Source organism: Ammodytes marinus, assembly GCF_949987685.1.
Source record: "Ammodytes marinus genome assembly, chromosome: 16".
Taxonomy (NCBI): domain Eukaryota; kingdom Metazoa; phylum Chordata; class Actinopteri; order Uranoscopiformes; family Ammodytidae; genus Ammodytes; species Ammodytes marinus.
The window spans coordinates 2,678,624-2,692,437 of record NC_137220.1 but is presented as its reverse complement, the minus strand read 5'-3'; the positions used below and the strand labels follow the sequence as shown (position 1 = coordinate 2,692,437).

Below are 13,814 nucleotides of genomic sequence, written 5' to 3'. Positions count from 1 at the left end.
AATCATGTGTGTAACTTAGTTTCCAATGCGGTGGGAGACATGCTTCTGTTTTGGAACATGAAAATGATGTCAATATTATTTTGTACAAATTCATAAATCAGGGATTTTTCAGGACGAAAGGTAGGCTAGATGTGTGAAGTATTAATCTAGTCAGGCTACTGTAACTGTCTGTTTGCTAAAAATAAATATTTCAAATCATAATATTCATAGTAAGTCATAACATTTTTCTACAGGGTTACCAGCCTTCAGTTGTCTTTGGGGATATTCTACATTACATTAAACCTGCAGTGTGTATAATTTTGGGTTTTATTTCCTAGCAGATTTTGTAGAAAGTAATTATAATATCCATAAGTACATTTAATTTAGTGCATAATAGCTGAATTTTTTTTTTATTATTATTTTCCTTAGAAAGTGTCTCATATGTCCATATTTCTGCATATTTTGGACCAAGGCCTAGTGCCGCCATCTTGAAAGTGTCATAGTTGGAATGTCATCAGGTGCATTGTTTAAAATTTAGAATTGTTCTTGTCCTTGAAGGCCACTGTAGCTTCTGTTATTATTCGAAAGGGTTGGGGTTACCCAGGGAGCGTTGCATTCTAGAACTTTCTTGATGATGTCATATTACACACTGCACCTTTAATTCATTAACATTAATGAAACGTCTTTTTTTAAATGGGTCCATCTGAATGAAACATGTGCTACTCCTCATTGTAACTTTATTCACTTGTTTTTGTCTTTTAAATGCAATTTCTTCTATTGTTATCAGTTTGCCTGTGACTTTTATCTCTGATGCCATATCAATTTATTATGTCTTGATTTTTAATGCATTTTTATGTCCCTGTAAAGCACCTTAAATTCCATTGTGTGTGATTGCGCTATATAAATAAACTCGTCTTGCTTTGAGAGTTCTGTATACTGTTCTTCTACAAATGACAAAGTGAACGAAGGCTTAAATAGTTAATCTCTGGTGTCATAAAAATAATGTCAGTTTAATTTTTTTTCTCTGTGATAACAAATGAAAATGTTACTAAAACTCAGATATATAGGTAAAAGTAAAACTCTTAAAGGTGCAGTGTGTAATATGACATCATCAAGAAAGTTCTACAAAGTTCTAGAATGCAACGCTCCCTGGGTAACCCCAACCCTTTTGAATAATAACAGAAGCTACAGTGGCCTTCAAGGACAAGAACAATTCTAAATTCTAAACAATGCACCTGATGACATTCCAACTATGACACTTTCAAGATGGCGGCACTAGGCCTTGGTCCAAAATATGCAGAAATATGGACATATTTTTTAATTAATTATTTTTAATTGAAAGAGTCACAGAGTACAAATATCTTGGCATCTGGTTAGATGATAAACTCACTTTTAATTTTCATATAAAAAATCTTGTTCGTCGACTACGACAAAAAATTGGCTATTTTTATAGGAACAAAACCACCTTCCCTTTATTTAGTAGGAAAAGGATTATTGAAGCAGTTTTCATGTCTGTCCTTGATTACGGTGATGTGGTTTACCGGCATGCATCACATTCATGTCTTAAACTCCTGGACTCTGTTTTTCACTCTGCTTTAAGGTTCATCACAGGAGATGCTTATGACACACACCATTGTCTTTTATATGAAAAGGTTGGGTGGTCCTCCCTTAAAGAGAGACGTGACGCACATTGGCATATTTTAATTTACAAAGCCTTGACCGGGAAGCTTCCTCGTTATTTAACTGAATTGCTGCAAATCTCAGATGGGCTTTATCAGACCCGCTCCACTGACATGCTTATGCTTTATGTCCCACAAGCCCGGTCTGAGCTAGGAAAGACAGCTTTTAGCTTCAGTGCCCCTGACTCCTGGAACAACTTACAGCAACAAATTAAACTAAATAACTTCATATCCTTTAACCAATTTAAACAAACTATTTTAAATCTGCCAAACTCTACCTGTAACTGTTTTAATTAGGCTATATTGTACTCTCACCCATTTAATTTTAATTGCTACCACTTAATTTCACCACTGTGTAAATGTTTCAATTGTTTTTCTCTTCACCTGTTGTGTATTTGATGTATTTGCGTTGAATATTGTTAATGTATTGTTGTTTTTCCTTTGAATTTGTTTGAACTCGACGTCATTGAAAATGAGGGTCACCCCTCAATTGGTCTCTCGAGGATAAATAAAAGTTAAATGAAATAAATGAAAAATGAAATATATGAGACCCTTTCTAAGGAAAATAATAATAATTCCAGCTATTATGCACTAAATTAAATGTACTTATGGATATTATAATTACTTTCTACAAAATCTGCTAGGAAATAAAACCCACAATTCTACACACTGCAGGTTTAAGTTGGAAGAACTGTCTACATTTGAGCCAACTTATTATCTCTTGAAATAACTTATTCATGGCTTGTGTATGAAACCTTCATATTTTGAGTTCTACATACTAAAAAAATTGTAAAGAGTTATGCCATGAAAACGATTAAAATATCAAACGGTGTTAAAACTGTCTGAACATAAAATAAGTTGGCACAAATATTACTTTTTGGAATTCTTAGTATGTATAACTCAAAACTTGAAGTCACATTACTAATACATTATCTCAACAAAAGATCAGCTTGATTTTTATTTATTTTATATATATATAATATATACAGTATATTGCAGAGTGTAAGGGCAATGGTCTGTAAATAAATATTTTTCCATACTTACAAGTATGGAAAAATATTTATTTATATAACAGAAATTCAATGTCATACTGTGTATTAACCCTGTATATTGTACGGATGGTTAGAACGTTTTGTTTTTGCTACATTATGCCTATCTAAACCATAAGTATCTAGAGCCCTTTAGTGCAGCTGGTAACCAGAACAATCGTGCATTTTGTGATAAAAGCATGAAATTTGGTACACTTATAGCCAAAGGCATTCTCAAAAGATTTGGATATGGAGCCACCATGAATTTTCAAAATGGCGCCCATGGCAGCCATCTTTCAAAATGGCTGTCAGTAACAACTGTTCGCTTATGAATGATGGATATAATATGATGTTTCAGACTTATTTACCATACATAGTACTTGGTAAATGTCTTTTGGATAATCTAAATGTGTCATTAAATATTCAAGATGGCTGACATCTTCAAGATTGCAGCCATCACAGGACATGGAGCTCTTTTCAAGGTTATTCATTGCTTGCCAGACCCGAGATGGAAACCTAGAGGAGTTCTTTCGACACGAGAACCAACCATGTCCACCAGCGCTTTCTGATGGGGGAGGTCTCTGACTGGGAGTGAAGAGTGATCTGCTTCCATGCCTGGAACAAGTTCACAGTGCATACTCCGACAGTCCAAAGGTTACCTGCACCATTGTAGATGGGGCAGCCATCATCCAGATGCTGAAACCAAGTTCAGTAAAAACCTTCAATGACTATGCCCATGTGATCTTCATTCCATATCTGACCAGAAAGTTTGAAACTGTGTCCAGGCTTGATCTGGTGTGGGACCGCTACTTGTCTGACTCTCTGAAAGCTGCTACGAGAGCAAAGCGTGGCACTGGAATTCAGAGACGTGTGGTAGGTGATGCAGCCATTCCCAGGAACTGGCAAAACTTTCTTAGAGTTGACAGCAACAAGACTGAGTTGTTTGCCTTTCTCTCGGAGGCTCTGCTCAGATGGTTTGTGCAGGAGGATAAACAGCTTGTCATCACAAGTGACATGGAAGTCCTTAGCAAGCCACCTCTCCCAGATAGGACATCGATTGCTCCTTGCACGCATGAGGAAGCGGATAGTCGCATGTTATTGCACGTAGCCCATGCAGCAAGAAACGGCCACCACAAAATTATGATTCAAACAGTTGATACTGATGTTGTGGTGCTGGCTGTGGCAGTGGCTCAGACTCTACAACCAGAGGATGAGCTTTGGTTGGCTTTTGGTACTGGTAAGAATTTTCAATATTTGGCAGCCCATGAAATTGCAGCAGGGCTCGGGCCCGAGAAAGCATGTGCACTACCAGTGTTCCATGCATTGACGGGTTGTGACACTGTGTCAAGCTTTGTTGGCCATGGGAAAAAGACTGCATGGGCTGTATGGTCTGTGCTTCCAGAACTTACACATGCCCTGTTGAAAGTGTCTTCAGCCCCAGATGACATACCACAGGAGGTAATGGCCACAATTGAGAGGTTTGTTATCTTAGTCTATGACCGAACCAGCACATGTACAGAAATCAATACGGCAAGGAGGAAGTTATTTGCAAAGAGGCACAATGTGCAAACAATCCCCCCTACCAAGGCTGCCCTAGAAGAGCATGTTAAGAGAGCTGTATACCAAGGAGGGCACGTGTGGGGTACAGTCCTGGTGTCAACACCAGAACTACCTTCACCGTGCGAATGGGGCTGGTCAAAGTCACCTGAGGGGGACTATGAACCCTTCTGGACATGCCTACCAGATGCAGGCCAATCAAGTTATGAACTTGTCTCATGCAAATGCAAGAAGGGTTGTGTTGGGCAGTGTAAGTGCAAAAAATCCCACTTACAGTGCACAGCCCTTTGTGTCTGTGAAGGCGAGTGTGACTAGTCTTCCCTGTGATAGACCCTAGGTTTCCCTTGCTCAACATGAGTATTTTGAGATAGAAAGAAGATTCTTAGAAATTCCAAAGTTCCCAATTCAAATTCTGCATCAAGATAAATGTATAATTAAACATAGAGATCATCCATATCTAACTAGTTGGCGGCCATTTTGAATTTTCAATGAAAATGTTCCACTATCCAAAAGACATTTACCAAGTAGTATGAATGGTAAATAAGTCTGAAATATCATATTAAATCCATCATTCATAAGAAAACAGTTGTTGCTGGCGGACATTTTGAAAAATGGCTGCCATGGGCGCCATGTTGAAAATTCATGATGGCTCCACATCCAAATCTTTTGAGAATGCCTTTGGCTATAAGTGTACCAAATTTCATGCTTTTATCACAAAATGCACAATTCCTTTATATTTTGGAACTAACCTCTTGTACTACTTGGTAAATTGGGGTCGACCATTTCCTAAAGATGAGTTTACCTCCAATAATAAATCACATAACACCATTTAGACAAAACACCAAAATCTTTAATGAAAGTCACATTATTCATCATGACTACATGGAGAGATAGAGAGATGGATAGATAGAGAGAGAGCGAGAGAGAGAGAAGAGAGGGAACGTTTCATTGTACAAAGAGTGAGAGTGAAGTGACCGCGCCACCGGTTGTCACAGGATCATTTGTGGAGATTCAAACTGGATTCATCCCAGCAGACACGCAACACGTCGCAGCCTTTAACAGCTAACCAGCAAAACTCAACGGCTACACAACTGCGCCTAGTGCACAAAGAAACATACAAGGAGAATTAGGATCAAAACGAAAAAAGCAACTAGGCCAGAAAGTCCAGAAAAATACGTTAATTAAAGGAATACTTCACCCATACGGAACCAGCGTTCTATCGTTATAAAATAACTATTATAATATAATGAATGAGGTTTTTCTTCCCTCAGTCTTCCCTTGGCCCAGCTGTCCTGTTAATCCTAGCCCTTACTGTGATGTCACAAGGAGGAAACTGTAGGGTTAGACAGTGAGACCGTAAAACACTCTTTCTGCCTTTTCTCAGGCTAAGATGATCCGATTTATTTATTTTTTTGCACATTTATACTAAATAGGATCTCCGAGTTCAATACACTTTCATATTCCAACCGGTGAAGTAGGTCTTTAATAATAATAAACCCAATTAAGATGGTTAAACCTTACAAATCTGGGATGCCAATGTTAGACACATTAAATGTAATAAATTCCAAAAACTTTATAAATTTCTAGCGGACATAAGAGATGCCTACCACAAATGTCCAAGGTGTTCCTTATAATTATGGACAAAATATTCTGAAACTGGTAGGGGCCAGATAAAGGGGAAGTGGTTATTATGCCCACTTGTAGGGAGTTAGGACAATTTTTGAAAGCTGAAGATTTTACATTCGCGCAAACATATCAATTATTATGTTTGAGGAAAATTATGCATTAAGTGTGTGGTAGGCAACTGTTAGGTTTGTGGGATTATTTTATTACATCATATGGGTCTAGCATTCCACCTCAGTCATGTCTTTACTTGCAGTTACATTACATATTTAATCACAGGAGATCATATCTAACAAAAATACAAAGAAGAAAAAGGTCTGCAGCAGTCAGAACTCAAAAAGTTAAATTGGATTATGTCCACACTTTGTAGCTCGCGTTGAATTAGAAATAAGAAATTAAGTGTCAAAATACTTTTTTTTTGGAAAATTTGTTTAATGGTTTATGTCGTTTTCAAAACAGGGAAATGGTGCAACATTTTATAGAGCAAAAGATTAAGCAAAAAAAAAAAAAAATGGTCCAACAGATGAGTTCATAAAGAAAATAATAGTCAGTTTCAGCCCTACAAAATGACAACATACGAGTATAATCTCTTTTGCTTCCTATAATAATAATTCTATAAAAAGATAAAATACGTGTTGATGTTGCATGTGATGTCGGAACTCTCCCGTCATAAGCAGAGCCAGTAAAAGCCGGAAAGAGACAGACTTACTATGTTGTTGTGATATACTGCGTCATCTTTTACAAAAACCAGGTCAGAACAGAAATCATTCTCCACATTGAAACACATTTGAAAAAAAAAAATTAAAAATAAATCATAAACATGTTTTGAAACCCAAATAAAAATCACAGCACATTGAGAGAATTTAAAACAAAGAAAAAGCAGTTTTTTTTTTGTTGGCTAAAATGAGTCTAACAAACCCAAAGCATGGAAGACACAATAATAACCTTTTACAGCAGGACACTGGCACTCGTGTGGGATTCAGATCGGGACTGCAAAGCTCTGTCGTTTTTTTTTATCTGGAAAAACATTAAAAAAAAACAGAAAGTTAGAGATATTTTAATTGCGATAAAAGTTCTTTGTAAAATCCCCCCACAACTTGGTCGGAGCAGTGGTTTGAAATCGGACTGATATCAAATCCGTTTGTGCATAGTTTTCAGTTGTTGATTATAGCTTCTATGCGACTGTCAGATTAATAATGGTGATATGACCATGGTGAAGCAAAGTAGACTGTGATTCAGTAGTGTTCATAAACACAGGCTTTTCCTATCTGCCTGCTGTAAATCCTGTAACTGTTTTAATTAGGCTATATTGTACTTTCACCCATTTAATTTTAATTGCTGCCACTCTTCACCACTGTGTAAATGTTTCAATTGTTTTTTCTCTTCACCTGTTGTTGAATATTTTGTATGTATTGTTTTTCCTTTGAATTTGTTTTGAACTCGACGTCATTGTAAATGAGGGTCACCCCTCAATTGGTCTCTCGAGGATAAATAAAAGTTAAATGAAAATGAAATGGTTTGGTCTGAGTTGGCGGGGATTCAGCCCCACTTTTGATCACTTGACTCTGAATGCAAAGCCTCACATCCATTCATCAATTTCTTCTATCAACTATTTTATCCTTTGTTCTTTAGTTTTTAGGACATTTTTGCCAGCGTAATGCTCATTGTAGAGTTGGGCAGTAATATCGTATCCCTGGATATTTTAAAATAAACGGTATTATCTTTAATGACCGTCATTAAAAATGTGCTGTGTAATGCTTGGTGCATGTTTTTAATAATTTCCTTCCGAGTGTGTGGTTGCGTTCCGAATCGCATACTTTCTACTATATAGTATGGTAGAAAAAAGATTTAGGATGTCCCGATTCTTGTGGCCAGATTTAGGATGGTTAGAAGTACCCGGATGTCCTACTTCATGCAGCCAAGATTGTTAGTGTTGAAAACTGCATCCTATTTGGGCGATTCTGACCCACAATCCAGTGCGCACGTGAAGTGACGTCACATCGACGAAGCCTCCATATGAAAACAAACTGGGGATGCGACGGATATAAAAGCAAGAGGCAAGATCAAGGCGCAATGTTATGATGAAATAAGAGAGTAAAGTATGTCCCAATAGTATGCCTACTGCATCCTAACTAGATTATTTTTATCGTCGGATGTAGTATGTAGAATAGAAAAAAGAAAGAGTATGCGATTCGGAACGCAACCTGTGTGTTTCCAGCAGCACCAATGCATGTGTTTGAAGATGCTCTAAGTGATGAAAGAACTCCCGTAAATGAGGGAGGCCTAAATTGTCAAATAAAATATGGCCCCAAATAAACAAACCTGCTTTCTCATCGAGTATAGCATCTTAAATAGAAGAATTTAGCTTCAAATACTTAAAAAGGTGCTACGAGGAACTTCCAGTTTGTGTTAATTCTAGCGCCCCCCTTTGGACAAAAGCAGTAGTGTTTTTACTACGCGAGCTGTTGTTCCTGGGTGAGCGTATACCCATGACAAAGGCATTAAGAAAAACTATATAAAAATAGCATTCTTTGCACTGATGGTCTTGTTTTGCTGTTACATGTAATGTATGATCATCAGAGGAATAATAAGACCGTTCAGAAATAATTAAAAGTTCCTCATAGCACCTTTAACAAGGAAATGACATGCAGTGATGTTATTTAGTTTCGGACTCTAATGGTTTTGGAACGGAGGCTGTATTGGAGTTTTACATCGTGGTGTGTTCAAGTGCTGTTCAGTAAAAAAAAATATATATATATTTATGAGTATTTGGCGAAGGAAAGTTGGACAAACCTTGGTGCCTCAATCCCCAGCGTCAGCAACAGCCAGACGAACCTCAAACACCAAATCAACACAGCTGCTGCCTGCAACACCCCCGCCTGCATCACCACACCACACCTCGCTGCTACCTGCACCTCCGCACGGCACAGCACACACCCACCGCTACCTGCTACCAACAGCTTCTGCTCAGCTCAACACTCCACTTTAGCAAACTGGACTCCGCAGCTTTGGAAGGAGAGAATTCCATTTATGAATATGATGTACTAAAAAATTGGGGTTTGACAGAAAAATGTGGGGGTAATGTAACTTTATTTAAAACAGGGACAATGTACAAAATAAACATTAACCTTGTCTAGAGCAAGGAGAGATGCATTGTACCCAGTTTTTTTTTAGCAAACTTGCTATTTTCCACCTGTAGGCCCCTAGGCAGGTAAGAACAATAAATACTATAAAAACAAAAACGTGTGGTTGTAGAGGATCAGGTTTTACAGGGTAGAAAAAGCCCCGCATTGAATCTTTTGAAATGAGGGGAGTGTGGTGAGAGGGGTAAATTTAGCAGCTTACAGTCCCTTCACTCTAGAACAGTTTGTACTAGTATGTTGCGACTGAAGGTTAACGTTCTCAAATTCGGACTGTATAGCTCTCGTGTAACTCAGATATTGTGTGTGTTTTCTCATGACAGAAAAACTGTTTAGTTCCACTTTCGTATGTGGCTCTAAATGTGGTTTGATTGTCTGATTTGTGACAACCGGGATTAACATCCAAACAATAATTAATAAAAAAAATGGCCCCCACCGCACATTTCAATAAAAGGCTGGTGACGGCTCTGTGAACTTTAACTAATAAATCTCTAACTATGTTGCTAAAAATGTTGCTTGAACTCACCTGCGGGCATTTATGGGGAGTGCTACCCATGCATATAAGTATTGTAAGTATGTATCAAAGATATGTTCAGTAAAATCTTAGTAATAAAGAATTTAACTCCCGGGGGAAAAAAAACTATATTGGATCCTAAAATAATTGTACAAAAATACCTCACCTGCTGGCTTTTATGGGGAGTACTACCTATGCATTTACGAAAGTATTGTAAGGCTGTTTCATACTAATATGTTGTATATTAACACTACTATGTTGTAAAAGATTTTAACCATTGAAAAATAAATAGAAAACTAAAATGGATCCTAAAAAAAAATATATAGTACAAAAACACCTTATATTCTCACCTGTGGTTCTCTATGGGGAGTCTCCTCCGTTCTCAGCTGCTGCTGCTGCTGCCGCAGCAGCGGCGGCGACTGGCCTGGCCGGGCTCTTGCTGCGGGAGCGGGACCCCCGTTTGGAGGCCGGCGTGCGGCTTCTGGACTTGGATTTGGACGGAGACTTGGACCTGGACCGAGAGCGGGAGTTGGACTTCGCCTTGGCCTTCTTGTTGCGGGGAGAATGAGACTTGGAACGGGAGTACGAGCGGGAACGGGATTTGCTGTAACGATCTCTGGAACGGGAGCGGCTCCGGCTGCGAGAGCGGCTGCGGCCACCACCACGACGAGGTCTCGGGCTGCGGGAAGAGCTGGATACATTCAGTGGGTTGAGTCATGGTTATGATGAGACACAGACACTAACTATAGGGACAATGAAATGAAATAAATGTATACCAGACAGACAGACATTAACTATAGGGACAATGATACTATGACAATACATAAATAAATACTCGTACATACAGTCAGTGGGTTGAGTTATGGGTTATGATGAGACAGACAGACAGCTGAGGACAATGCTACATGTTTTAACTTGATGATAACAGCTCAAGGAAATTCAAAATCCAGTATCTCAATATTTGAATAAATTCATTTTAAAACAATTTACATTCAAATTTAAAAAATAAAGACCTTATTTGATTTTAAAGTGTAAAATCAATTCTTTAAAAATATATATATAAAAAGTTGTTGCTACCAAATTGTTATTTTATTGCAATGTCAGTTTTTTTTAAATATAATAATAAACTCATGTGAGCATTTTTTCAGATTAATTCAAGTCCTAATTGTCTGTGTAAATATATTATTTTAATTAATGAGAAAAATGTGCCTTTATAAGGATCTGTAATAAACCTAGTCATTTTTTTTTTACTATAGTTTTTAATATTTGTATTTTTATCTCGCCTCCCGTTTCTCCTAGCCGACCCTCATTTCACTATTGCATGCAGTGAACCATTGTACTCTGCGACCATGCTTGTTTTCTGTTGGTGCTCTTTAGTTCCGTGTTGGTTGTTTTGTACGTTATCAATGGCGGCAAACCAGTTTCCGCTTCGGGGATTTATAAAGTTAATCCTAAATAGAGCTTTACTTACCTACCTACCTATTTGATTTAAAATACAATTTAATTTTACGATATCTAAAAATCGAAAACATAAAATAAGTAGGGCTTCAATTTCTTCTCGTTTATGAGGCCACTCGCTCTAAATACGCACTTAAAAATGGAGTCGTGTAACTTTCTCTATAAAAACTTAATTCGCATTAAAATCTTAATTCTCACCTCCTGCTCCTTCGTCCACCTCCTCCTCCTCCGCCGCCGCTCCTCCGACCGCCAGACCCTCCGCCGCCTCGCCGTCTTTCCCTCTCTCCTCCTCCGCCGTGATGTGAGTCCGGAGGTCGGCCATAGCGGGCCATCTGCACCCGGAGCTCCCTTCCATCGAGCAAGGCGCCATCCATAGCGTCCATTGCGTCTTCTGCGTCGCGTTTGTCATGGAAGCGCACGAAAGCGAACCCCCTGCTTTCCTTGGAGTACCTGTCCCGCGGGATATACACATCCCCTACGCGGCCATACTTCTCAAACACACGGCGTAGAGTCTCCGGTGAAGTGCGATAGGTTAAATTATCCACTTTCAGGGAAGTCATGCCGTCCACGTCGGGTGGAGGCCTACCGTAACTCATGGCGCCCCGGTCGTCAATAACTGCTTTGGACACGGCTAGGAAAGGTCCCGGTTTTTTTTCTATCAGCTCACACAAGCGCAAAGACGTTACTTTAGTTTAATCTTTGTCCCTGTGGAGTATTTTTTTAGCTAAAATGTCTCTTTAAAAGGGTTAGACTTCTTTACCGCGATTCGATGTGCGTCGAGCTAGCTTTCTTCAAAACTAGCGAGGTCTTCTTTCTTCTTCTGCGTCTTAGAAAATGAATGAACGCTGCTCGGGCTTATATCCACCGCCTCGTCGCCCCCCGGTGGAAGTATAGTGTATTACAATATTCCACAAATAAGAGCGCCAAACAAAAACAACTGACTAAATTAAAGGTTAAAGGAATACTTCACCAATACAGAACCGGCGTTCTATCATTATAAAATCAATATTATAATATAATGAATGAGGTTTTTCTCCCCTCAGTCTTCCCTTGGCCCAACTGTCCTGTTAATCCTAACGCTACATCACGCATGGGAAATATAGGGTTACAGTGAGACCATAAAACACTCTTTTTGCCTTTTCTCAGGCTAGGATGAACCGATTTCTAAAATGTTTGCACATTTATACTACATAGAATCTCAGAGTTCAATACACCTTCATATTTCCACCGGTGAAGTAGGTCTTTATAAATATATATATATTTTATGCAAATCGTACAACTTTATGGTTGAGTAGGTAAACTACTTTTTTATTTTACCTTTAAAGGTACACTGTGTAACTTTGGGTGTGTCAGAGAAGGGATCATTTTCTAAGGTATATTCTCATAACTGAATAAACAAACTTTCCTCACAGGAAAATGTGATCCCTGGAACACTGTTTGAGGTTAGAAAGCTTCCTGAAAAGTATCTGTTTCACTGTTGTTGTTGTTTACAGCAGCAGGGCCCACAGTTTGGTTTACAAACATATTCTAGTCTCAACGTTTGGTTCCAGGTTCCTCAAAATAATTTAGTTTTGATTTATGATGATAGAATTATTCAATACTAAGAAATACATGTGGAGAAACATTTTTTAGTAAACAAACTGCAGGCTCTGTGAATGTAAACAAATCCCCCTCCTCTGAAACTGTATAGTGCACCTTTAATTAACATGCCGGTCAAGAACACATTCTTATTTACATAGACGGCTTGGCAAAAGACAAAAGGCATTTTTAGGTGAGGGGGGGGGGGGCTGAAAAGAAAGGTCAAATTTAAATGTTAAAAGGACAAACCGAACACACCCAGATCATCCAAATACTTCAAATACAGTCACAGACAGAGGCACAAAAAAACACATTTTCCGCACAGTTTAAACCTGCAGTGTGTAGAATTTTGGGTTTTATTTCCAAGCAGATTTTGTAGAAAGTAATTATAATATCCATAAGTACATTTAATTTAGTGCATAATAGCTGAACAAAATGTTTTGAATTATTTATTTTTCCCTTAGAAAGGGTCTGATATATGTCCATATTTCTGCATATTTTGGACCAAGGCCTAGTGCCGCCATCTTGAAAGTGTCATAGTTGGAATGTCATCAGGTGCATTGTTTAAAATTTAGAATAGTTCTTGTCCTTGAAGGCCACTGTAGCTTCTGTTATTATTCGAAAGGAGTGGGGTTACCCAGGGAGTGTTGCATTCTAGAACTTTGTAGAACTTTCTTGATGATGTCATATTACACACTGCACCTTTAAAAGACAGCAGACACTGACAGAGTACAACATTTCAGAATCAGAATCCTTTATTGTCATTGTACAGTTTACAACGAAATTGTAGCAGCATCCAAGTATTTCCAAGTCAAGTCAGCCTTATTGTCAATTTCTGCAACATGTAGGATACTAGACATACATCAACATTACGCTTCTCTCTGACACATCTGCTTGCAAACAGTCACAATAAAAAGTTTTAAGGACAGTGGCAATCATCCACACATACCAGCAACATGGAAGGCAATACACAGTCACACCCCTTTGTGTGACTGTATTTTATTTCTTACGTATGCTGTTTAGAATGATTTGCAAAATGATAAATGATATAAAAATGCTTGTTTGGGATTGGAGAACTTGGAAAATAAAGGAAAAAAACACTACTGCCCTGGGTAGCATCAGAAGAAAGGACCTATAATAAAAGCCAAAAAAGAAAAAAAAAAATATATAAAAGTCCGGTAGTACAACCCATTTCCGTAAACAAAATAAACAAACCTGGATGAGGTAAAGCGCATGCGCAGTTAGCACATTTCCTGTA

At 38.3% G+C, this 13,814-nt stretch overlaps 1 protein-coding gene across 2 annotated transcripts; it reads right to left on the bottom strand.

The window, feature by feature from the left end:
- Positions 1 to 8,659: 8,659 nt before the first annotated feature.
- srsf2b (serine and arginine rich splicing factor 2b) lies at positions 8,660 to 11,792 on the bottom strand. 2 transcript variants are annotated; one of them, XM_080044243.1, is made up of 3 exons: positions 11,177 to 11,792; positions 9,871 to 10,211; positions 8,660 to 8,872 (listed from the first exon to the last, which is right to left on the bottom strand). In XM_080044243.1, the coding sequence occupies exons 1-2, from the start codon at positions 11,572 to 11,574 to the stop codon at positions 9,881 to 9,883; spliced, it is 729 nt and encodes a 242-aa protein (XP_079900369.1). In that variant the 5' UTR covers positions 11,575 to 11,792; the 3' UTR covers positions 8,660 to 8,872; positions 9,871 to 9,880. The 2 variants fall into 2 exon arrangements, with proteins under 2 accessions (XP_079900369.1, XP_079900370.1); XM_080044244.1 differs by lacking the exon at positions 8,660 to 8,872 and having other exon boundaries at positions 9,871 to 10,199.
- Between the last annotated feature and the right edge of the window lie 2,022 nt (positions 11,793 to 13,814).

Coding starts and splice junctions, on each gene's coding strand:
- srsf2b (XM_080044243.1), bottom strand. CDS start 11,574: ATGAGTTACGGTAGGCCTCCACCCGACGTGGACGGCATGACTTCCCTG. Junction 10,212..11,176: donor GGTGGACGAAGGAGCAGGAG/GTGAGAATTAAG, acceptor GAATGTATCCAG/CTCTTCCCGCAGCCCGAGAC.